The following is a 25,180-nucleotide window of genomic DNA, read 5'->3' on the forward strand; positions in this document are numbered from 1 at the left end:
AGGCTCCGTGAAATTAGCGGGAAATAACTGAAGGGTTAAGGCTCAGCTGTAGGGTGTTTATTTAGTATGGGTGTTTCTTTAGTATGGGTGTGTCTTGGGACAGAGATAAGTGCAGAATGCAGACTTCAAGGACTCTTCTTCAAAGCCGTCTGCAGCACTAGGCTCCTCATCTCCCAACAGCCCTCCAAGCATCTGGTCTCTTACCCAGATAGCTTTTCTTAGTCATCAACCATTTGTAACAATACAACAAGCATCCGAAATGCTAAACACAGCTGCTGAAAAGTAAGTAGTCATTCATTAAGAGACACCACTGTGAAGAGTATGCTGGCTAGTTCTTTATTTTAAACAGCCCGTACAACCAAAAAATAAGAGCAATTATACGTGTGCATGTGTGACTGATACAGTTACAGTACCCAATCGCATCATACAAAGTTTGCCAATAAATGAAGTAGTGAAAAACCAAATACAGTGCATACCTAAAGATCATCAGTACGTAAATGAGAGAAACACAGCCTAAGTAGAAGTATTTGCATATCCTCTAACTGTTCTAACACCGACCTTTAAAAGCTAACCGAACCCATTCTTGCTCTGTGCAATTATCTTACAAGCACCGGCCTAACCCAGAGACAAGGAAATGGCTCTTGTGCTACTTCCCTCACAGAAGCAGGAAGGCAGGTTACACCCCGAGAATCAATGTTTGCCTTCCCACGTACCCCAAAGCCTGGAACGGTGTAGCAGACATTCCTGGATCACAGACACAGCTCTACCTCCTGCCCAGCCCCACGGCCTGGGTGGCGCTGCGGGCACCCTGCACTGGCTGTGTCTCCCCTTGGCACGCGGCGGCTGCTGCTGCCAGTCCCTACGCAGGATTTTAAGGGGTACCTTATTTGCACACAACTTGCCCAGCATGCATCACTGAGTAACAGGCCAAGCTTATTCTTGTTACTGCTTTATCATTGGTTTCATCTGGATCATAAACATCCATCTATCAATAAATAAAATCATTGGTTTAGCACTTGTATAAAATTGCATCGCCTCCCACTGGTAACTGCTAAAAAAGTTCTGCACGTTGTCCCTGACCCAAGCCTCATAAAAATTACATTCTTTGCCCCCGAGCTCAGTAAGGTTTCAAGTAACAATTTAAAGTATTGCTTGGACCAGACACGGGATGGGTTTGGAACCGTGTTTCTGGCTACAGGGTCAAAAGATTTCCACACTTCTACCCTTGACTGTGTGAAGTGCGCGACTGCACTGCCTTCACCAGCAAGCAGCAAAGTGGGGAACTGAACAGTACTTGCTGTTGATTTCCTCTCCAGGTGACTGAAACAGTCCTTTTACAAAGCCTATCCAGCTAAAATGAAAAGCAAAAATGTCACTCGAGTCAGAACCAAAGCCTGTGTGTTTCAAGATTCGCAACCAGAGCTGTTCTTATCCATAGCCACTTGCTCCAACAAACCTCATATAAATAAAGCCTTGACTTCCTTTTCCTATCGGCCAGGACAGAATGGTCTGACATAACCAATGTCTCCCTCCAACTGAGTATTTATAAGGCACTGAAATTAAGCAACAACCACCTCCACCCTGAAAACAAACCAAACCAAACCAAAAGTCCATATAAACTGACCCACGACAAATAAAAACTGAAATTAAAACTCGTCTATAAGAAATAGCAGCAATTTTTTGGAGCCAGAACATCGACATTTTGCCACAAATACCAGTGCACTGTTAACCAACTAAAAAGTACCGAAAACCTACATCCACTCACACTTCATAAATCAAAATCAGTACAAATCTGATAGGCACAAGTAAAAAGTATTTTCTTCCCACCTCTATGCTCAGTTTTGAGTCTGAAGCCACTGTCAGGGAGTTGAACTGCTCTGTTGAGATTACAGGACAGCACAACCCAAGCACTAGAGTGCCACGCAACATCACGCAGTGTGGTTCATCCCGAAGGTTATGGAATCATTGCTAAGCTGTCCTACAGGTTCCTGACTGGAGGCAGATGTTTTTCACATCAGGATTAATTTGATTATGCATTCAGCTTTGGCACTTATTTCTGAGCCCTCCTTACCATTTTCAGAAGTAATGTTAAACGTAGCTATAGTACACAGCTGGTGGAACTCCAGTATCTTCATCCTTGCCAATTACGTTTTTATGCTTGGAAATAGGTGAATTCACCTATGCCACAACATTAGATACAAAGGCTAGCACTTAAGATTTCTTAAAAACAATCACTTCGAGTTTGGAAAATTGGTTTTAAAGCATACAAAGAAATACTAAACACAAATTTATAAAGCAGGAATTCATATCCTTAAACATCAACAATAATGAGCTTATTTGGAGAGCAATAAAGCTTTTTTTAAAAAGGATATACTGACTAGCTATATGTAAATTCATCTTTCCCTGATTGCTTGATTAGATCATCCAGGCTCAGTGCCTCGCTGCTTTGCAGATTTTGTCATATACTTCTGGAAAGGCATCCTTGCAATTCATTTGCTCCCTCAGCTTGTGGTATAACGAACCATCAAACATCTCCCAGAACTCCTCACGGGTCATATAGCAATCTGCATACAGCATCTGGAAACTGGAGAGAAAAAGAAAGGGAGAAAAAAAAAAAAGAGACAGAGATTCAGGACCAATTGTGCCACAAGATTTGAAATAGAGTACTTATAAAAAGCATTCAGGGCAAGTTGTGAATGGCAAATATTTTTAAAAAAACAACATCTATAAAGCTTTTTAAAAACAAACATATACAATTGCTCTCATGGATTATGCTGGGACGCTTGGCCAATTATACCTTGTGGATTTAACATTACCATGATGTCTCTTCCAAGAGGAAATAACACATAATGGCAAAACCATCAGAATATTGCTACAGTCATTCTGGTGAAGGGAATGATGACAAAAGAAAGCAATTAAAATAATTTGCTTTTAAAATAGGGTTCAGAACACTCCTTTAGCCATCAATGCATCGATACTTTAACTATTAGTTTTGCTACAACAAAGAGAAAAGGAAGGACTAGAAAGTACATATAAAGCAGTGGTTCATGTTTAGACATCCTAACCACGTGCAACCGAATCTTCTGACAACTTGTATTCTGACAACTTGTGTTGACAGAAACACAACTCTAGAGAGAGCTTCAGTAGTTCCTTCAAATCAAGAGTCTGGCCTCTTGCACCAACTCCCTTGTGCAATCTAGATACTCCCTGACAAATACTTTTCTAACTGCTTTTGAAAGCCTCCTTTCCTTTTTCCTGTATTCAAACCCTTTTAATTTCAGCTTCAAAAAACAGCAAGCATTTTTCCTGCATGCTTTCTTATGATCCATGGAGGTACAGCCATGGTGTCTCATATTAGCCCATATGTGTTCAAGGCAGATGTAGCAAAATGTTCTTCGACTTTTTAAGATCCTTTTGAACTGGATATTGAGAACATGAGGTCCAACATAGAACCTCCTGAGACTAACCCTGTAGCCTGGAAACTGAGAGGAGGGGAGAGACAAAGAGATAGTTACAGAACACGCTCTAACCTGTCACAGTGAGACAAGGCTCAGCTCAATCTCTTCACTCAGTACACATGGTCGTGTTGAAATACACGACACGTGTTGAAATTACCCTCGACTGGAAAGTGCTAGTGTGCACCTGCCCACAACACTTTGTCTGTGAAGCAGTTTTTAGGTAGTAACAACTTCCCTGTGCTTGAGCACCCACCCTATTGGCCACACCTGACTCCCCCTTCCCAAAGATCCCGTTGGTGCTCAAAGGAGCCCATTTGTGTTGGCAAAAGATGTGAAAGCACGAAACAGCAGAGATCCTCAACAGCCTCTCAGAAAATATCTGTGGAATTGCTGTGAATGTTGGCAGCATTGGATGCAGCTGTGTGTCAACTCAGAAGGGAACTGTTTTGAAGGTAATCTTAGTTGATTTTCTTAATTTGTTAAATAAAGAGAGTCACAGGCACGGTCTCGCGAGTTTTTATGTTCCACCTCGTACAACTGGGAAAGCAAAAGCCTACCAAATCAGAGCAGAATGAGATGATGAATTTATATTGTAAATGAAGCACAGCATAACAAAGGTCCTCTTACAAAAACAAATGAAATCATTGTTTAGCTGTGGACTCTTCCTTACAGTGCTCTCTAAAATGCCACCAGCATCAGAATACAGCAATAGAACTGTTACATAAAAGGTCTATTGTTGTGTGTGATTACAAAACTATAACATTAAGCATTTATCCATTGTTCATTTCCAAGTGACAGGTAGAGAAGAGACAAAATTTTGTTAGTAAAGAGCTTTAAATGAAAAGCTTCATTTCAAGTTAATTTAAAAAAAGGTTAAAACTGATTTTCAGTTGTTTCCTTCTTTTGCAGATCATTTATTGCAGCTAAAAGTCATTTACACTCTCCAGATCACCTCCAAGCACTCACCATTGTTCCTCAACCACATGGGACATAATCATTGTTAGACTGAGAAGTGGGTCAAAACAGAAATGTGGATAAATTATACTGATGGTGTAAAAATAGCACGTAGTTGTTTTTGTTCCTGAGAAACAAGTCCGTAACTGCTTCTCCACTGACACTACTACAGCAAATTGGGCTGGCACGAGTCTGTGACAGATGGTGGGCACATATCTCACACCTACCGTGGTCCTATGTAGTAAGAATCAGGGCAGGGGAATGGAAGCTATGCAAGGACAAGTTGTGAGGGAGGAAGACTCATAATACTGCACAGGGACGGCAGGGAAGAGTCAGGGCTGGCCTCCTCATGCAAGGACAAACCAGCGCAAGGACAGGGCAGACTGCAGCATGACGCCACAAGGACTGCAGGAAGCAGATCAGTCCCAAGGGCAAGCAAGGAAGCTGTCCAAACTTTAACAGCTTGTGGGATTCCTGAAGGGTCTGTGGCCAACTGCAGCCAAAACAGCATTTGCTCTGCCCCTGCTCTGAACCAGCCTTGAAACAATTCAGCCTCAGTATGCAAGGTCAGCAGCTGCCTTCCCAAGGGCTGGGCCAGCCAGCCCTGCTGAGAGCGGTCACTGGCCCACACTATCAGCTTCTGGGCAGCAACTGGTTTAGATACAGTCAGCACAGATCTGCTGAGGTCATTCTGCACAGAAGTTTTTTGTTGCATAAGAGACGACTTGCAGAGCAGCCTGAAGCTGATGGGATGCGCAGGTGACCCAAAGCTGCTCAACTTCCAAATACACTGCAAGAATTTCAGCCAGTGTGCTCATGTGGTTGGTTTTGCAATCAAATAATTAAGTGAAATGATACTTAAAAATCATAACATTAAAGTTAGTAATTAAAATTACTAATTAAAGTGCTGTGGGATTAAGTAACTGTGACCAAACTGCATGCATGTAAATTACATGGCATTATTACTATTCTAAGGAGTGAGATCCTTACCCATGCACACTTCTTACGAACTTTTCCATTTGTCTCATTGAAGCCCTGGCTTCAAATTGTTTCCTTTTGGGCTCTCCATAAGCTCCTATATCCACATAGAGTTCTGCTTCGTCTCCTTTTGGGTGGACCATACCAGGATTATTGGGCAATATGAAAGGACATAACCAAAGAGGGTACACCTGCAGAGGCAAGAAAACACTTTACCACTTATTTTTAACAAAACATTCAATTAAGCTATCTCTTCTTGGAACTTCTTTACAGTTTGGGATTGAAACTTACACAGCTCTTCCTTTCCAATTGTCTCACTGTGGTTCTTAGCTGCACTTTCTAATGACCATAACACAAATAGATTGAGATGCTTAGAATACATGCTGTGTCCTCCTAGAATTACACCTCGGGTCCCTTAAATATTTGAAGCGGAAACAAAACCTAAACCATCCCTGATCCCAAAGCCCCAACTAAATAAACATTCTGAGTAAAAACACAACGAAGAGTTTTCTTTTCCAGGTCAGTCTAAAATTGAAATTGCCAAGTTTGCACTCCTTACGCTAACTACAAGAAATTCAGAAATAAAAGCAAGAAAGGGAAATTATTTCCCACAGTTGTTTTTTAGTGAATTGCTGGTTATTCTAAGTGAAAGAAAAATCAGTTCAAGTTTTACTAAGTGATAAAATGCTTTAGAAGTGTTTGCCTTTAAGAGAAGTTTGAACCTAAGTTTTTTTAATTCCTTTTTTTCAGAAACCTGTGTTAATTTCTTCTGCAGCCTTGCACCACAGACTCGCAAAGCACGGTACTCCCCAGGATACGATAATGACCTTTTACACAAGCAGACTATTATGCCTTAAGATGGATAGTCACAGTTCTTATTACACACAGTCCAAGACTCATTGCACTGTAAACACGTGATCTTACATTAAGGTCCTGATGGAAGGTTTGGATAGATTTGCTAAGGCTCTTCATTGGGACCAGCATGTCCTGTACAACATGGTGTTGCTCATACAGCTTCCGAATAGCTTCTCCTTGGGTAAGCTTTAACAAAGATATTTTTGGAGGAACCATCCAGCCAAACAGGTAACGGAAAATAGGGTTATTGCCAAAAGGAATGATATCCTTTAAAGAGGAAAGAAAAAAAGTTTGACTTAAGAATGTGTAAGTGAACCAAAAGACAATACTACAGAATCCTCAGAGCAATATTAAGCCTGATTTTCAAGAAATTTAACTGCTGATACTTTTGCTAAACTATTACAATTCAAATATCAACAAATATGAGATGCCTGCACTGAAACTAGCAACACAGCTCTGCCCTAAGCCTCCTCTGGTTACAAGAATTATTTTCAGCCATATGAACCACAACACACCCAGCCCTGAATACTTTCAGAGCATTAAGTTGAGAGAACAATAGACTATTACCTTAAATCAGCTAAGGAAGGAGCACTTAAGAAGCTAAACTTACACATCTCTTGCAAGAACAAACACACAAAAGAACAGGTCTTAAATTAATTTTAAAGCTGAAAAATTTTCACTACTTCCTGCACAGCCAAATCCTGTTTAAATTCTCTGGGAGCTGCACGGATCCAGTATCTCACTCCAGAGATTCAAAACGCAGCAATGATCTTTCAGAATGCCAAACAAAGTGCTGTGTAAATGCACATGACAACAAACAGAGTTATGAAATTCAAAGTAAGACCTTACTATACAATTAGTATTCTGAGTTTAAGCAGGACAAGCTTTCAGCTTTGATCTCACATTCATGTTTTTTCCACTGTCTGCCTTTGGAAATTGCTTAGTAGCTGTAAAACTTACAGCTGAAATACGTACTTAATTTCTAAATTCAGAAAAGCACTAGAACAGAAATTAAGAATTGTGGCCAAGGGGAACAAGGTACATTGTGCCTACAGTGGGAAAGAGCAGAGTATGCTCGCTCCTGCACATGTTACTTTAATTTTGCAACTGATCTTACTTGGAGCTCCCAGAAGATACTGCGTGTATGTCTATGGTAATAATGTCTTGAGGGAATGTATTCTATTCCAGTCCTGTCAGCTTTCAAATACTTCTCCACATGCTTAAAGAACCAAGGCTTGTAGTAGTTGCCAATTCTGTTTATCTGTAAGAAAACATGCATTCATTAGCGAACACCAACACAGATAACAGTTACACCTTACTAGACAAGATTAAGTACATCCCCGAAGCCCTTTACTGTGAAGAATCAATGTTATACCTTCTGTGAGAGTTCCTCCACATGCATAGCTCCTTCTCACCTTTTTCGCCATCAAGGCTTAATTTAAATAATGCTTGCTAAGGCTTGACCGTTATAAGATAATTAAGAGTCCATGGATGTGACAGAACTGGATTCCTAAAATACTGATCTCTCAACCCATCATTAACCCAAACAAAGTCTTATTACCGTAGAAAGAACCAACCAGATTGAGGGATGCAGTGAACAGGCACCATGTCCCTCCTGTAAATGTCCCTGATATATTGGACCAATATTAACTCTACGAAAAGACAGCTGGGAAAAGATTCACTGAGTGATTGCAGTTTAAAACAGTATTGTTCTGTGTATGAGAAAATGTACTTCTCTTCCTCCTTAGCTACTGCCATAAAAAGGCTAAATTATTTGCTAGAATAATAAAATCAGGGGGTCATTTCTTATCAGCTGAAGAGACTTAAAAGTACAGACTCTGCTGTACTAACACAGAGCTGCTATTTAAAATATTCTGATGGACAGATCTAACTTTTAATCTCATTTAAGATTTCGTTCCAATTTTATAAGGACTCTGGTTTTATACTGGCATATAGTACAGCTTCAGCTATTTTGAGGGTATCTTTCCTTTGTGAGAAACTCCTCTTCCATTACCTTGCTTTGCTCAGCTTCATCAGTCAAGACTCCTGTCATGATGACTGCTTCTTCCAAAGAATACATCAGTCCTTCCACAAAGCTATTCTCCTTTTTCTTAGATTCTTCAGTAAACTTCTCACAAATCTTCTGCAGTCCTCTCACGGGCTGATAATGTATTCTGACATATTTCTTGGCAGGAATCATTTTTATTTCTGCTGCAACCAGGAAACCCAGAGTACCACAAGACCAAGGCACTGCATAAAATAGGTCTGAATTTTCAGTCTGCAAAAAGTACGTCATACTAAATCATATATCCATACCGATAATTGTCAACGACATTGTAAATGATAGCAAAATAACATTTTGTCTTACTGGTGAACATCTCACAAGGCTTCCATCAGCAAGAACAAGTTCATAGGCCACGCAGGTATGTTGAAAAAGTCCGTAGATATGGGATGAAGACTCAATGCCAGTTCCCATGATCAGGCCACCTTATCAAGAGAGGACGTAACAAATCAGATGAAATATGCTCCAAAATGAAGTTGGTTTATGAGAACAAAACCCCACTTTTAAGCTCTGTACACAAAAAACCAAACCAAACCAATCAAACAATGAAGTGCTTATAACATGAATACCACAACAGAATGAAAACGCAGCAAAATCAGGGAGTCTCTTGTCATCACAACAACCCTTACCTACTGTAAGATCATCAAGCTCTGGTACCACAGGAATAGTCCAGCCCATGGGATTCAGGTGTGCAGTCAACTGGCCCATGGTCACCAAAGGTTCCACGCGAACAACCTAAAAAAAGAAAGAAACTCCATTTTCCTCCGCCAAACATAAATTAAGTATTCAGCGCTGACAATGACAAAACCTGGCTAACTGGTTTGTACTTCCATCTGTTACCGGAATTCAGAGACTTGCTTTCCTAAGAGCACAACTAAAAATAGTTGAAACTGTTTAGTGATTCCTCCTCTACCTCAACATTTCATTGCTCCCCCAAACCAAAAATCAATCTGGTCTTTTAGACTTCAGCACATAAAAGTAATTCCATATGGCGTTGTTTTGGATAGAATGATCCAAGCACACATTCTAAAATCTGAAATTTGGTAAGTCTATTGCTACGAAAATCCTTACTTCTCTATGGAATCTAATCTCCCTTTCAGCTAAAAACATGCTGTAAACTTCATTATCATGAAAGCTTTGTGATGAATTTGTTACCTGTCTTTCACTGTCCACTTCCAGAACATCCATTAGGTTGATCATGATGTTCTTATGAATCTTCTTATACTTTCCAACACGAAGTGACACAGTCAGCCAGCCAGGCCGGCCGGTGCACATGTATCTTTTGCTGCCTTCATTTTTCCATTCCCGAACCTGCAAGAGATAACAACTGAACTGAGGCTGTAAGGCACATACATGTCAATAACGTATACCAGAAACATTATTCCCTTGCTGTGGAAAAACATTCAGAAATACAGTTACTCTTCTACATACATGTCGCCTGCAAGTAATGAAGCCTGGATGTCTCTTTTGAGTAGTGATGCTTTGGGAGTCTCTCAGCAGAGAAACTTCTGAGCTTCTAAATAAAACACCACCAGAAGTGTCTAGTTATGTAGAAGAAGCATTTCTAATACCCTGTCGCTTTTGGAGATGAGATTCAGAAAACCAGAATGAAGGTTTTAAAAATCCACAGGTAAACCTATACTTGAAGGGAGGTACTATCACTGCCATAAATAATGCTGGTTCCATGAAGATTAATGAGACAATGCCTCCTCCCAAACACACCTAAAAACAGCCTGAGCCTGAAAATGAATGGGCAAAGAGAAAAGCTGAGAAGGAAAATGTGTAAGCCGTATGTGTGATCCACAAATTTTGCAAAGCCACTGTGGTTAACGTTTGGAGAACAAACATCAATTGTAGCGTTTTCTTCAAAGCTCAGCTGCTACTACAGCTGGTGATAAAAAAACAACTCCAAACCCTCAGAGAATACCTCCGGGCACATTAATATCCATCTGCAACGAACACGAGAGTCAAAGAAAAAAACAGAAGTAGACGTGACAGTATTACCATAAGTACTAGAGAGCACTGAAACATTGAAGACTTCTGCATTTCTGTGTGGAAGAGAACTTTCGGCTCCTCTTCCATCATCTCTTGGAGCTAACAATGCCGAGAAGCTGGATGTAAGTGGTATGAAAACACGGTACTACACCAACCACTCAAAGACTAACATTTTCACGTTACATGTGTGCACAGGTATGTTCCCAAACTGTGTGCACAGGGAGATTCACCGCACATCTCCAAGGATGCTATGACGACAGCAGCTGCCCAGCTGCATACAGACTTGCAACTGTTGATGCTGCAACTTCAAGAGGAGTCTCGGATGGAGGGACCTCCCCCCTACATAGCAGCAGAACACCCTGCTGCCCTTTCCGTTTGCTTTTCCTGGATCCCAGGCTGGATTATGCCTGGCTCTGGGCACGCAGGGGGCACGGCAGTGTCAGGCACGGGCAGCACGGCAGGAGGGGTTGGGCTTTCCTCCCACAGAGCCTCAAATCTTGGAGCTAACAATGCCGAGAAGCAGAATGTAAGTGGTATGAAAACATGGTATTACACCAACCATTCAAAGACTAACATTTTCATATTACACAAGCACAGGTACCATGTGCACAGGGAGTCGCCGTGCCATCTCCAAGGATGCTGCAATGCCAGCACCTGGACTTGCAGCTGCTGATGCTGCAACTTCGAGAGGAGTTTCAGATGAAGACCTCCCCTTACACAGGGGCAGAAGCTCCCACTGCCCTATTCTTTTGGTTTTCCCTAATTCCAGGCTGGATTCTGCCCAGCCCCAGGAGCACGAGCAGCAGAGCAGGAGGGGCCGGGCTCTCCTCCTGCAGAGCCTCATCTCTCGGCGCTAACAACGCCGAGCAGTAGGATGTAAACGCCAGCCATTCAAAGACTGTCATCCCCCTGTTACACACGCACAGGTACCATCTCCAAGGATGCTACGATGACAGCAGCCTCCCAGCTGCACCCGGACTTGCAGCTGCCGATGACACAACTTGGAGTTTCAGATGCAGAACCCCCTGCTGCCCTTTCTGTTTGCTTTTACCAGATTCCAGGCTGGATTCTGCGTGGCCCCGGGTGCATGTGCAGCACAGCAGAATGGGCTGGGCTCCCCTCCCGCAGAGCCTCATCTCTTGGCGCTAACAATGCCGAGAAGCAGGATGTAAGCGGTATGAAACCACGGCATTACGCCCACCATTCAAGGACTGACACCTCCTGTTACACGTACACAGGTCGTACACACACAGGGGGTCCCCGCGCATCTCCAAGGAGGCAGCGATGGCAGCAACCGGACTTGCGGTCGCTGATGCCCAACTTACGAGTATTGGACAGAGACTCCCTTACACAGAATCACCAGGTTGGAAAAGACCTCTTGGATCATCCAGTCCAAGCATTCCTCTCTGCCACTAAACGAGGTGCCCGAGCACCTCGTCTACCTGTGTTTTAAATCCCTCCAGGGAAGGTGACTCAACCACCTCCCTGGGCAGCCTCTGCCAGTGCCCAATGACCCTTTCCGTGAAAAACTTTTTTCTGATGTCAAGCCTGAACCTCCCCTGGCGGAGCTTGAGGCCATTCCCTCTTGTCCTGTCCCCTGTCACTCGGGAGAAGAAGCCAGCACCCTCCTCTCCACAACCTCCCTTCAGGTAGTTGTAGAGAGCAATGAGGTCTCCCCTCAGCCTCCTCTTCTCCAGGCTAAACACCCCCAGCTCTCTCAGCCGCTCCTCTAAGACTTGTTCTCCAGCCCCTTCACCAGCTTTGTTGCTCTTCTTTGCAGAAGGAAAAATTTTTCCCTACTGTCCAGCCTGACCCTCCCCTGGCGCAGCTCGAGGCCACTGCCCCTTGCCCTGTCCCCTGACCCCTGGGAGAAGAGCCCAGCTCCCCGCTCTCCCCGCCCTCCCCTGGGGCGGCTGCATTGAGCACCGCGCTCTCCCCTCACTCTCCCCTCGCTCACCTGCGCCTGGATGTGCCGGACCCTCTGGCCGTGGAGGCGCGGGGCGCTGTGCAGGCGGCGCACGGCGCGGGCGCGCAGCTGGTAGTACACGTCGAAGAGGACGGAGAGCGGCAGGAGGAAGAGGCAGACGAAGACCCACCGGTGATGCACCAGCACGGCCTCCAGCCCGCGGTGCCGCACCCACAGCAGGAGCAGCGCCAGCCCCGCCGCCACCGACCACGCCGGCGACATGGCGCCCGCCGCCCCGCTCGCCCCGCGGACCTCGCGCCCTCGCGCCCGGCCCCGCCCCCCGCCCGCGCGCGCCGCGCCCGTTGGCCGCCGCCGTGGGCCGAGGGGAGCCGGGCGGCCAATCGCAGCGCGACGCCCGGATCGGACCAGGCGCTGCGGCCGCTCATTGGCTGCGGGAAAGGGGATTCCCCCCCCCCCCGACCCCCCAACAGCCTCCGAACAATCCCGACCGGCCCCGAGCCTCCGCGGGGCTGAGCCTGCCCTGAGCCGCGGGGAGCGGGGGGCATGGCGGGGACAGACCCCCGGGCAGGGCTGGCAGGGGTGTGGGGCAGGGTGAGCCCCTCAGGCAGGGATACGGGGCAGGGTGAGACCCCCAGGCAGGGATATGGGGCAGGGTGAGCCCCCCAGGCAGGGATGTGGGGCAGGGTGAGACTCCCAGGCAGGGATATGGGGCAGGGTGAGACCCCCAGGCAGGAGATGTGGGGCAGGGTGAGACTCTCAGTGAGGGCTGGCCGGGTTGTGGGTCAGGGTCAGACCCCTGGGCCGAGCTGGGGATGGGTCAAAACCCCCCCATGGCCGGGCTGAGGCAAGGTGCGTGACCGGGGACAGGACCTGAGGCAGAGGGGACCCCCTCGGTCATGGTTGATGAGGTGTGGGACTGCAGACAAGCCCTTGGCAGCTCTCATGTCAAGGTGCTGCGATGAACAGTGTCCTTTGGGCAAGAGGCTCATGGTGGTACATTTGGATTGGGAGGTAGGAGGAAAACACCTCTGCATGCCCCTCTTGGGTGTCCTCATGGCATCATTTCAGTCACCAGAGAACCTGGGAGTGCAGGTGTCTCCTACAGAAACTCAAAAGTGCCGTGCAGTCTGGCTTCTAGAAGGCAGAAGGAGATAGCCCTCTCCAAAACAGCTTGCTCTCTAAAACCTTGGTGGAAAATTCCTCCCACTCTCAACGACTGAACAGCAAGAAGGAACACGTATCAAGTGTGTGAGGAAGATCAGGCTTTTTTTTTTAAAAACTTAAACCCTTTAGTTCCCTTGAGAAGCGTGCTGTTTGAGAGGATGGTGTCAGAGGTGCCCAGCAGGCAGTGGCTGCCCCAGGAGATGTGGTGCAGTCAGGAGCCCTGGAGTGGCAGGAAGACAGTGCTGCAGTACCTCTGGGTTCAAAGAGGAATATGGTGTCCAGGTGTTTTGTGAGGATGCTGCCCCAGTGATGTAGCATGCTGACATGCCAGATGGTGCCTCTTTCTCTTTGTCAGCCGGACAAGTAGTCACTTTGGCCTTTAGCCACCACAGGAGATGCTTGGGAGCCCCAGGCTGGGAGGGATGGCTGCAGGAAGGTCCAGACCATTTGCAGGCTTGGTTTTGGACCCAGTTTGTTTTTCGTCCCACTGCTTTCGTCAAAAAGCTGGTCTGAAACTCCCCTGCTCTGATGTTTGAAAACAGTCTCCTGATTTCCAGCCCAAATTTATTTATGGCTAAATTATATTTGTTGCGCTTTTGCCTAGTCTGCCCACTAGCTCTTTTCTTTCTTACATGCAAGTTGATGGAATCTGCTTTTATTTACCAGTTTGCCTGCTGACTGAAATTATGCATGGAAAAATAAGTGTACCATGCCCTAGGAGAGGTTATTTTAACCTCTCTGAAGGAGCTAAATAATTATTCTTGATCTGAGTGTGATCAAATGCAGGGCTTATTGGACAACGGCATCATTTATTCATAAGGGGATATTTATACTTTCATTGTGAATACTGTTTTGAAATTGTTTTTACAAAGACCCATTAAAAGTGTTTAGAATGTTTTTCACATTATTTTATTCTTTTATTTTGTAGGGTTCTAGGCAGCAAGAAGGGTGTAGGTGATCTCAAAGATTGTGATGTGAAACTGTGCTTTAAAACAGAGGAGTGAATCATCATGAAGATTATGGTGAAATTGCCTGTGTTCCCAGCAATGCCAAGCATAGAAAATACAGGAATCTGAAGGGGATGAGGGAAGGGAAGACAGATGTTTTAAATGCTGATGTTTTTCAATTTTATTTTAGATGTGAGCAAAACGTCATCCAACGATCTATGTAGGCATAGGAAAACATCTGCAAATTTTGTTTGAAAAGCTAAGATTCCCTTGGTATCCTTGTAAGACTAGCCCCCACCCCATCTCTTCAATTAAATTATCATTTAAACTCTGTTTAAGCTGCTAGTGCTTCTTAAAAAAGCAGTCCTCTTCCCTTCCTCTCCTCCCTCCTGCTCCTGCCATCCTATCCGCCCACTCATGCTGTTCTGGGCATGCTGTGCAGTACAAATGCTCTGCTGTCGCTCAGTAAAGTGGGTTGGGGAATTACTCTGACTGAAGAATTGGACTGTTTCTTAGATCAATCTTTTTTCTGCCTGGATCGGCTCTCTGGTGGCATTCACCTCACACACACTGTGTAGGTGAGGTGCAGGAGCAGAAACAGGGCCTCTCATTGACTGCTCTAGAGCTACCCATCTCCTTGGTGAGAGCTCGTCGCAGATCACCCTGCTGATACTGTGCACAATTCTGTTTGTTACCAATCAGGATTTAGTAGTGACTATGCAAAGGCTTTTGGACAAAGAATGAAAAGATGCAGCTGTTTGTCTAAAGAGACAGCTAAAAGGGAGATGATAATAATGTACAGAGCATTTGAGCTGCAGACAAAAGCAGGCTGAAAACTTCTGTCTCTGTAAGAAGAGCATCAAGAGGCATTCGGAAGAACCAAAGAAAGGCACAGAAAAGCTCTTTTTTTCATGCAGGCTCTCATAGCTCTGGTACTGGCTGCCACGGAGCTGCTGCTGAGTGGTACCAGGATGTCAAAAGCACGGGCATTTTAACAGTAATAGTTACACAATTGAATCCAGAATTTTGGGAAAGCCGTGAGCCTTCTTAATTCAATAAACACACCATCCTGCGGTTTCAACGGGTTGGGAGTATGTTTCTCTAGTCACCTGCTGCCAGGTTTCCTGCATGTTTGTTTGGCACAGAGCTGGTGCTGCCAGAAATGGGATGTGGTTTCAGCGGGTTTGAGGGATGTGATGTTCAAACTGCTATGTGAGAAGCTCCCTCTACTGAGAAAAACAAAGTATATTTGGCCGGCTTGAAGGAAAAGGCCATTGGAGGACGTAGGGTGGTGTGGGGACACTGGCAGGTTGACATATGTCCTTCTGGGTATGGGCTGAATGAATCTTGAGACGTCTCCTACATTCAGAAAAATGTCAAATTTTAGCTCAAAGGCAAAAATACAGGTTAATATCATCAGCTGTTTTATAGACTGATGGTATCATAACAACTGCCAGAGTATGCCAGAGGGATGACACGTTCTTACTCGTTTAACGTCTGTGCTAGAGGATGGCTTCCAGGTGACTGTGGCCCAGCCTCCTCAGCACACTTAGTCCTCATGGTGGCTTTGCTCTTTCTGCCTCACCTTCCCGTTGTCCTCTCAAGGACTGGGAGGGGCTTCTCCAAGAAATGGAATAACTCTGGTGCTGCAAGGCAGGATCAGGAACCAAGGATGCCTCAGCTGTACCCTATACGCTTGCATACTGGCCGTGTTGTGTGGCCCCATTCCTCCAGCAATGAGTTATCGTAGACGGCTGGTGGAACCCCAGTGGTTGCTTTGGGAAGAAGCAGATGTAGGGTGTGAAGTGAAATTTGGAATATGATTGATGGCAGAATGGGTTCCATCCTTTGGTGGCTGTGGGTCGCATCAGGACGCAAGGTCAGCTGCCGGTCAGCACGTTCACAGAGCTGCTGAAAAAAACCCCCCATGCTGCAGAATGTGCGAGAGCTTTCGTGTGTTTTCTCTGACATGTATCAAATCCAGCTTTACAACTGACTGTGAAAAGACGCGCTGTCTGGGATTTATAAAAAGAATCACTTGTCAAAACAGAGAGCCAGTCTGGGAAAAGAATTCAACCCTCCCTTCATTGTCACTGGGGCCAGTGTCCTCAGGCGCAAAACCGAAATGGCTGTGGCAATCTAGTTGGCATGAAGAGGTGGTTACTGAAGGACCTAGGGTTCCAGCACTGAAACTACAAAATGAGGAAGGCTGCATTCCTCAGTGGAGGAGAGTAAGCTCATGGGAAGCCATCAGTTGTCTCTATGGCCCCTCTGGGCACGTCTGAGAGTGAGAAGAGGCAGCAGTCAGAGAGGTGCTTATGGTTCCATGTTTCATTCCATCAGTGAGATCCTGAAGACATTGACTGTACTAGGCATCAGAAAGGAGCTGCAGTTGCTGAAAGGCCCACCCTGTGCATTAAATTTGTTATTTCGGACTTACAATATATCTTTTTCCCTCCATATAATGGACATGTGTGCCAGTGGCCTCCAAGGTGTCCAGGGTGAATTTTGTTACGGTTATTGTGAACTACGGTTGGTGATGAACGTCTCCAGGACTCCTCCCATCACTTGCCTCCAGTCTGCTCTTGCCTGGAGTGGCAAATGCTGTGGGAACATCCAATAAGCATTTGGGACTAATCACAGAATCACTAGGTTGGAAAGGAACCACAGGATCATTGGGTCCAACCATTCCCACCAGTCACTAAACCATGTCCCTCAGCACCTCATCCACCGTCTTTTAGACGACTCCAGGGAAGGTGACTCAACCCCCTCCCTGGGCAGCCTGTTCCAGTGCCCAATGACCCTTCCTGTGAAAAATTTTTTCCTGATGTCCTCTGCCTGAACCTCCCCTGGCGGAGCTTGTGGCCATTCCCTTTTGTCCTGGTCCCTGTCACTAAACAACCCCAGCTCTCTCAGCCGCTCCTCATAATATTGCTCAGGAAGCACTTGGGATGCACCCTGGTCCCAGAGGGAAGATGGAACCTGGCATCCAGCCCAGCTGGGCTACCCCTTTCCCAGCTTTGCTCAGGAAACTCACTGAAAAAGAGCACAAGTCCAATGAGCTGCTCCTGCTGCAGCATTTCAGAACCTTACAAAGGAGAGTTTGTCCCCTGACCACGAGGCTTCTGGACCCGAAAATTTGCAGCCTATCAGCATAGCACTGAGCCATATTAAGTATGTCTCCTTTTATCTTCAGTGAGATTAATATGGTTCCTTGTTATTGGAACAATGGCATATTTTTGTCACCCTTAATTATTAACTGATCGGGCTGCTATTGCTTCGCTTCTGAGAAGGCTATGCTAGTTAACTATAATAGCTATACAACTCTTACATAACCAACATTTTGAACTGCTTTTTTCCAGCTGTTCTTTTCCTTTTTGGCTCTGCTTACAGCTTTTCTGCTTTCCTTTGGCATAGGTAGGTAAACCCAAAGGGCTAGATCCTACAGTTACATTGATGTTTTTGGAGCATAGCCTAGAGTTTTATCAGTTTACATCATTTGTGAGTGGGTCCATGAAATTTTTAAAATGTTGAAATAAATGAAAGTAGACAGGTGATGGAGTGACAGCATCCGGTGGAGAGAATGATGATGGCCAAGGCAACTAAAGTCCGAACTTTATTTGGAGGAAAAGGGCCCACAAGTACATCTGGAGGCTAAACACACATGCAGAGTTGCTGGGAGCTGAAAACAGGAGAAAAATTTAACTCGTACAGAAAAATAACTTCCAGTGTTTTTCTCCAGTGAGATTGACAAGCCTTCACTGTCACATTCTCTCACCACAAGAAGGATGTTGAGGCTCTGGAGCGAGTCCAGAGAACAGCAGCAAAGCTGATGAAGGGCTGGAGAACAAGTCTTAGAGGAGCGGCTGAGAGAGCTGGGTTTTTTTAGCCTGGAGAAGAGGAGGCTGAGGGGAGACCTCATTGCTCTCTACAACTACCTGAAAGGAGGTTGTAGAGAGGAGGGAGCTGGCCTCTTCTCCCAAGTGACAGGGGACAAAAGGGAATGGCCTCAAGCTCCGCCAGGGGAGGTTCAGGCAGAGGACATCAGGAAATTTTTTTTTCACGGAAAGGGTCATTGGGCAGTGGCAGAGGCTGCCCAGGGAGGTGGTTGAGTCACCTTCCCTGGAGGTGTCTAAAAGACGGGTGGATGAGGTGCTGAGGGACATGGTTTAGTGACTGATGGGAATGGTTGGACTCAGTGATCCGGTGGGTCTTTTCCAACCTAGTGATTCTGTGATTCTGAAATGCCCCTTTTTCACTAGAGAACTCGGTAAAAAATCAGGTCAAAAGCTGATTGCCTGTATCTGTTAAGCCATTTTACTCTCTTCCACATTGCTCGTCTCCTTTTGATGGCAGATGTGCCTTGGTGTCAGTCCACATCGGGAAGTGACTCACTCCCATGTGATGGATCTGAGCAGAAGAAAGCTGGAGGCTTACAGAAGAGGTTTCTGCTCCTTTCTGTTGTGGGTGTCAAGCTTGTGCTCCTGTGTGTGGATCATCTCATAGAGATAGAGAACAATTTCGGACTGAGGACTTAATAACTAGAGTGGTCCTTACCCCTGCAAATAGGTGATTGGCAAACGGGTCTGCACAGAAAGGTGTTGAGGGTGGGAGTGCTCAGTCTCATTTAATACAAGAGATTCCTGTAAAGTTCAGTTTGGCAAACTTGAAGGCACGGGTGGACGAGGTGCTAAGGGGCATGGTTTAGTGTTTGATAGGAATGGTTGGACTCGATGAGCCGGTGGGTCTCTTCCAACCTGGTTATTCTATGATTCTATGATTCTTGTAGAATGAGACAGCAACTCCAGTACTTCCTCACACAATCAAAACCCAATTTTTTTTGTACTTGTAGCAAATGCAGAAATGTGATGGCTGCAAAACTGTGACAATGGGAAGTAGTGACCTTTCTATACCTGTACGCAGAACCGCTGTGACTCCCAGTGGTCCGAGAATGGGTAAACACACAGATCCTGTCTCCAGTTCACATTAAAATCTTCTCAGGCATTGTGTGCGGAGCTGGAGAATTGCACAACTGCTTTCTATCTATTTCTGCCCTCTCCACCCTTGGCAAAGCATATTTTTTTACAAAATGCTTAATAAAGTCCTCAGGAGATTAGCCAGCAGCAAGCTATTGTCATCCCAGAGCAGTTAATTACCATTATCTCTAGTATCAATCAAGAGCCTATAATAAGCTCTGAACTTTCATTGCACTGAGCTGTCCATTCACATCCAGACTAACATAGATTATAGAGCTGGGATGAGCTCTCTCCTACTGGAAGCAGCACAGTGAATGACGGAGGGAGGAGAGTTTCATCCCTCCGCAAGGCAACGAGTTGCTTGCCAGCAAGAGTTGTCAGTTTTTTGGCACAGGAGTATTTACACCTCCAGAGATGTGTAGTAAAAGCTACACTTCTTCAAATAAGATGTGTAGCCAGACTAGCTCCTGGCTAAAGAAAGGACAAGGCATATTTTGGGGAGGAAGATTAACTCTCTGGGACCCAGGAGACTTCACTGGGAGGTCAAGAAGGGAAGCCTATGTTCCCCATCGGGTGGCAGGTCTCTCTCTCAGGGCTGCTGCTTCTTATGGGCTCTCTCTCTGAGGTCCTGTCACAGGCTGAGATGCTGATGGTAAGTCAATATGGGAGACAGAAACCTCTTTTTCAGTCTGAATGTAAGAAATTTAGGCAATGTTTTCCATCTGTTCTTCACATGCCTCCCTATAGATGCTTGTTACTCACCTTCACATCCTTCTCTTTCTCCTAGGCCAGTAGAGGGTTTGATTTGCTCTGACACATAGAGGGAAGAGATAAGAACAACCTGCTTCTGCACCTGCAAAGGACAAAGCTTTAGCTACTGCTGTTTCTTTTGAGAGCAAATCAGGAGAACATGTTTGGATTGGGGCCTTAATCTGCAGACCTAACTGCAGTGTGACCCAAATGCCTTGTTAAGGGGGCCGTGGCACTGCCCTTGGCTTCACTGGAGATGAGGGTTGATATCCACAGTCAGCCTGGCTTTGACACTTTTAATGCTGTATGAGAGAAGTCGCAGCCCTTTATTTCCCAAACTCACCTGTCATTTTTCGCAGGATTTTGAAATTGTCTGCAGTTACCTAGAAACTCAGGGAAGAAGATGTGAATGTGCCAGGTCAAAAGTGAGGCAAATTGTGCAGGCAGAAGTAACTGCTTTTACTAGGTCAACAGACAACGTTACAGACAAGCTTGGAAGGAAGCAGACAAGCTTTGGGGCACAGCAGTACAACCAGAGCAACATCACTGCAGCTGGAAGGAAGAGAGTGACATTTGCTGTTTGAAACAGAGACCACATGTCGTGAAGAAAACAGAAGCAAGCTGCATAACACCTGTCTCCCAAGCTGGTATAAGAAGCAGAGCAGCTTTCCCATGCACCTCGTCACATATAACCCTCAGACATAAGGTGCTGCCACAAATACTCTGACCTGCAGGAGAGCTTTTGTGCCTGAAAGTCTGTTTGGATTTTAGTTTTTCAAGCTGTGTGTCCCATAGACTAGTAAAAAGTGCTGCCTCCTTTCAGCCATACCTTGCATATCTCCTCAGGCTCTCATGCCTCCAACAAAAGTTTTGCAGGGTTTGCTGGAAGCATAATGACCCTCAGCAACCTCCCAGCACAGCACACTGATGTAAGCAAGTGCTTGTGGGCAGCCTGATGCCAGGTCAGGAGGTGGGATAATACAGGGGGCACTGGGAAAGGATAACAGCCATGGAGCATCTGGGACCGGTGTGTGTTTGACACCAAGGGCTTCCTCATGGCTCCACATATGGCGGTGACAAGAAGAGCTAGATATCTCCTCTATCCTTTTTCTAAAAATCATAATTAATGCTGATTTTAAGGTTCTCTTTTGCATTTTCATGCTGGAAATAAAAGAGAAAAAAAAGCCCATTACCTACTCCCTGGAGACTGCTGTAATAGCTGAGAGCAGTGGAGACATGGAGACTACACAGGGTCTCAGGGATGTCAGAGTAGATGGAGTTCATCCTGCACATAATGCCGAATACAACTGGATAGCCAATTTAGGCACTTTTGTCTTTGCTTATATGTGCTTGCTACTTTTAAACCATCAAGATTTGGAATCAAGGACACACAGGGGCTCAGTCCTCAGCTCTTCAGTGTGTGGAGTAAAGCTAACTGCAGCTGCGTTTCAGCAGTCAGTGCAGATCTTTGATAGCTGCCTCTGATCAGGTACGGTGGCTGCACTCACGACCAGCATCAAGCTTGACTGAGGAGCCTACAAGGCTGCAAACTGATGTTTCTTCACCATGAGGCAAACGGCAACTTATGCTCTGGTAGAGCCACAACGCTGGCGACCTGTAAAATATGTTGGATGGGGTGGCTGCACATGGTGCATCTTCCCAGAAGAAGAAGCTCAGACCTGAAATGTGCACAGTGCATGGTGCCTCCCTAAGGCAAAAATCTCCAGAAAAGTTTTACCTGACTAAAGATTGACCAGAGGCATCAGGATTTAACTCTTTCATTTTCACACCCTTTTTAAGGCAAATTTGAAATCCGTTGCAGATTTTGATGGAAAGCTCCTAGGAAGCTCCTACTGTCCCCATTTGCATCAGAGAAATGTCCTTTACAGGAAACCCACAGTTTTATCATGCCCTTATATCTACACGATGGCCTCAGCAGGAGGTGGCACCTCAGCCTGGTGCTCCTATATGAACACAAGTCCTGAAAGAAAAGCAAAAGGAGTTTAAGATCAGTGCTCATCCTTAAAGATCTCTGGATAAAGGTATCAGTACCACTCCCTTTCCGGGGCTTCCCACTTTAGCCACGTTCCTCAGCATGGTGTGCCTTTATTGTTTAGGACATGTTACAGTCAGGATAGGACACTTCAAGGCTTTAAAACGCTTAGAAGTTTTTGGTCCAGAGGTTTGCTAGGTGACTGACATAACTAGTGCAGAAACCACTTCAGAAACTGATATTAAGCAAGTGATTGAGCTGAATGTAGTTTATGTAATCTCGCTTTTCTGTTGCAATTCAAATCCAGTAAAAGCTGTTGGAACTAAATAATAAGATATATTATGTACAAAATGGGCTTTTGCAGTCAGTAAAGTCTTGGGGAAAAAAAATAGCTGTCTGCAGAAAGAATACTTCTTGGTGAAGGTGGCCACGACAAACGCACATCGCTTTGTGGTCATGGGGATGATCACCTTCCTCATCTAAACGCTAGGATTTTCCTGCTGGAGAGCAAGTAAGTCTTAAGCCCTCCAGCTTCTTGAAGAGCAGAACCAGGAATGGCCAGCAGAGAGCCCAAGAACATTGGTGAACGTCGCAACATTTGAAGATGTAGGACAAATATATTCAATGCCTAAATTTACTTACTGGATTAACTAGGACTGCCTGACCCAGTATATCAATGAATGTAACTAATTAGCTATTTAAGAAGATGCAAATTAAGGCAAAGATAAATAACAGGAGGTTTCTCCCTTGCTTTACATGTACTGGGTGCAGAACTCCTCTCCATCTGCACATCCTCATGGCTGCGTGCTGTAGCCCCTTATTGGCTTGACAGGCAGCACCCAGCTTTGCTGTGCCCCACAGCCCATGCTGAGGGGAGGCACAAGTCATACCAGTCCTGTGGAAACAGCTTCTGCGTGGATCTAGACAATGTAGGCACCTCATGCCTGCTGAAACACGTTCCCTAAAGCCTCATCAGTGACTCTAGTGGGACCATTATGGGTCGCACCATCCTTGCCAGGGGCAGCTGGGTACCAAATCACCGATGGAGACCTGCACCCTGCCCCAGGAAGTTGACACCCCTGTCCCAGGTAAAAAGGCCTTAGTAAGGAGCTGGGGCTCCTCTTCTCTGGACTTGGTGCCCTGGTGCACCCAAACTGACTCTTGATTTGGTGCTTTGGTGTCACTCACCCTGTTGTGATGAGACAGAAAGTGCAAGCGTGTGCCTGGGCACACACACACATACACACACATACACACACATACACACACATACACACACGAGGCGTTGAAAAAGCTGATTTTTTAGCCTGATTATCCAGTGAAATGCAAGATTTTACATGTAATTTGCTGCAGCAGCAAAATGTGGTGAACAGTGAATCAAAAAGAAGCACTTTTCCACTGTGCCAGCAGCATCTTTCAGGCACAGCATCCTTACCTGGGGGAGGCAATTACTGGAACAATCTCTCTTTCTCTGTTCCTCCTTTGTTCTTGTTCTTGCAGTAGCTCTAACTGTCTTTTAAATCTTTTCTCCACCGCAGTTTCAGCATGCATGGGATGGTTTACATAATTTGCGCAGATATTCTGTCTTTATTCTGCAGAAGCCCTTTGCCTGTGCCTTGTGACGTGTTGCAGCACCCTGTCCACCAGCAGAGAAGTTCTCAGAAAGCGAAAATGAAGTCTGGGCTAGATCCTGCTAAGCAGAGGTGCTGGCACTCGTCTGTGATGGGCACACTCAGCACTTACAGCTTTTGCCCTGTTGCAAGACCTTTGTCATGGGTTTGGGGCTGCGTGCAGCTCTCTGGAGAAGGCAGAAGATCCTAACTTGTTATGGGGCCAGAGGACTAAAGGGCCGGAGCAGTGCATTGGCATAGAGCCACCTCACTCTCTGCAGGCCTGTGCTAGGAAGAGCACACCGAGCTGTGTGCCAATGCCACCTTGAAGTGCTTCAGAAGCCATTTAACAATCAAATTTCAATTAAATGTTGTATCCGAGCAGGTAATGAGAAGGAAATGTCTCATTGTCCTTTAATAGGAGAACTGGTGAATCACGGTGCCTGCGTCACTCACTCATGGATGCTAATGTGGGTGCTCGCATCGGCACATCTGCGGCAAAGGAATCCAGCTGTTAACTCCTGGAACCCCCAGGGCCAAAAGCCATTCTGCCAAGGAGCAAGAACCACAGAGTTTAGGGGTGTGGGATTTGTTGTTGGGGATTGCGCCCTGGGGTTTGAGGACTCTGCTGCATCCCAGCCTGGTGGGTGAGGCCGTGCTGGGGTGCTGGCCTGGGAGCCCCCAGCCCCATGCTCCTCTGATGGAGACCCAAGCTGCTACCAGGACAGCCCCTTGTGAACCAGCCCTCTTTGTGCCTCAGTTTTCCGTTTGTAAAGCTCCCCAATGTCCGTAAGGGCTGCACTCCCGCACATTTTCCAGTAGGCTGAGTGGCTACCAAGCATATACAAAGCACATCACAGATCACACGACAAGGCTGTGCATCGGCCCCTGCAGTCTATGCAGATGAACCCTGAGCTGCTTTTGAACCAGAAAAGTGAGGAGGTGCAAACAGTGCAGGAACAGCAGCCCAGGGCTCAGCTATGGTGTAGAAATGGCTTTTTCTGCCAGCGATGCTGAGCTGTAGCTGAAGAAAAACACAGTGGATGTGTGAGAGTGCACAGCAACAGCACCGTGCGGCAAACAGCTGTGAATAAAATCCACCTCCACCTGTGCAGTGAGAAAGTGTGCCTGAGTCCCGATGCCCATCGTATGGACCATCCTGAGCCTCAGATCAGAGCACTTGCCTCTTGTTTAACACCCAGACATGTTCATGAGTGCTGCAGGGTAAACAGATCCACCTGGAATTGGGGAAAGGGGCAGTACTGGTATTTGACAGAGAGGTGAGGAGAACTGAAGTGGTCACAAAGTGAGCTTGTGTCAGAGATAGAATCATAGAATCACTAGGTTGGAAAGGAACCACAGGATCATTGAGTCCAACCGTTCCTATCAAACACTAAACCATACCCCTCAGCGCCTCGTCCACCGCCCCTTAAACACCTCCAGGGAAGGTGACTCAACCACCTCCCTGGGCAGCCTCTGCCAGTGCCCAATGACCCTTTCTGTGAAGAATT

The 25,180-nt window shown here is 45.9% G+C and overlaps 1 protein-coding gene across 1 annotated transcript; it reads right to left on the reverse strand.

Moving 5' to 3' along the window:
- Nucleotides 1-311: 311 nt before the first annotated feature.
- On the reverse strand, nucleotides 312-12,510 carry DHCR24 (24-dehydrocholesterol reductase). Its single transcript, XM_069863179.1, has 9 exons — nucleotides 12,260-12,510; nucleotides 9,463-9,618; nucleotides 8,937-9,042; nucleotides 8,614-8,732; nucleotides 8,260-8,523; nucleotides 7,363-7,506; nucleotides 6,315-6,512; nucleotides 5,403-5,581; nucleotides 312-2,584 (listed from the first exon to the last, which is right to left on the reverse strand). The coding sequence occupies exons 1-9, from the start codon at nucleotides 12,488-12,490 to the stop codon at nucleotides 2,431-2,433; spliced, it is 1,551 nt and encodes a 516-aa protein (XP_069719280.1). The 5' UTR covers nucleotides 12,491-12,510; the 3' UTR covers nucleotides 312-2,430.
- Between the last annotated feature and the right edge of the window lie 12,670 nt (nucleotides 12,511-25,180).

This window comes from Phaenicophaeus curvirostris, chromosome 8, assembly GCF_032191515.1.
Source record: "Phaenicophaeus curvirostris isolate KB17595 chromosome 8, BPBGC_Pcur_1.0, whole genome shotgun sequence".
NCBI classification, from domain to species: domain Eukaryota; kingdom Metazoa; phylum Chordata; class Aves; order Cuculiformes; family Cuculidae; genus Phaenicophaeus; species Phaenicophaeus curvirostris.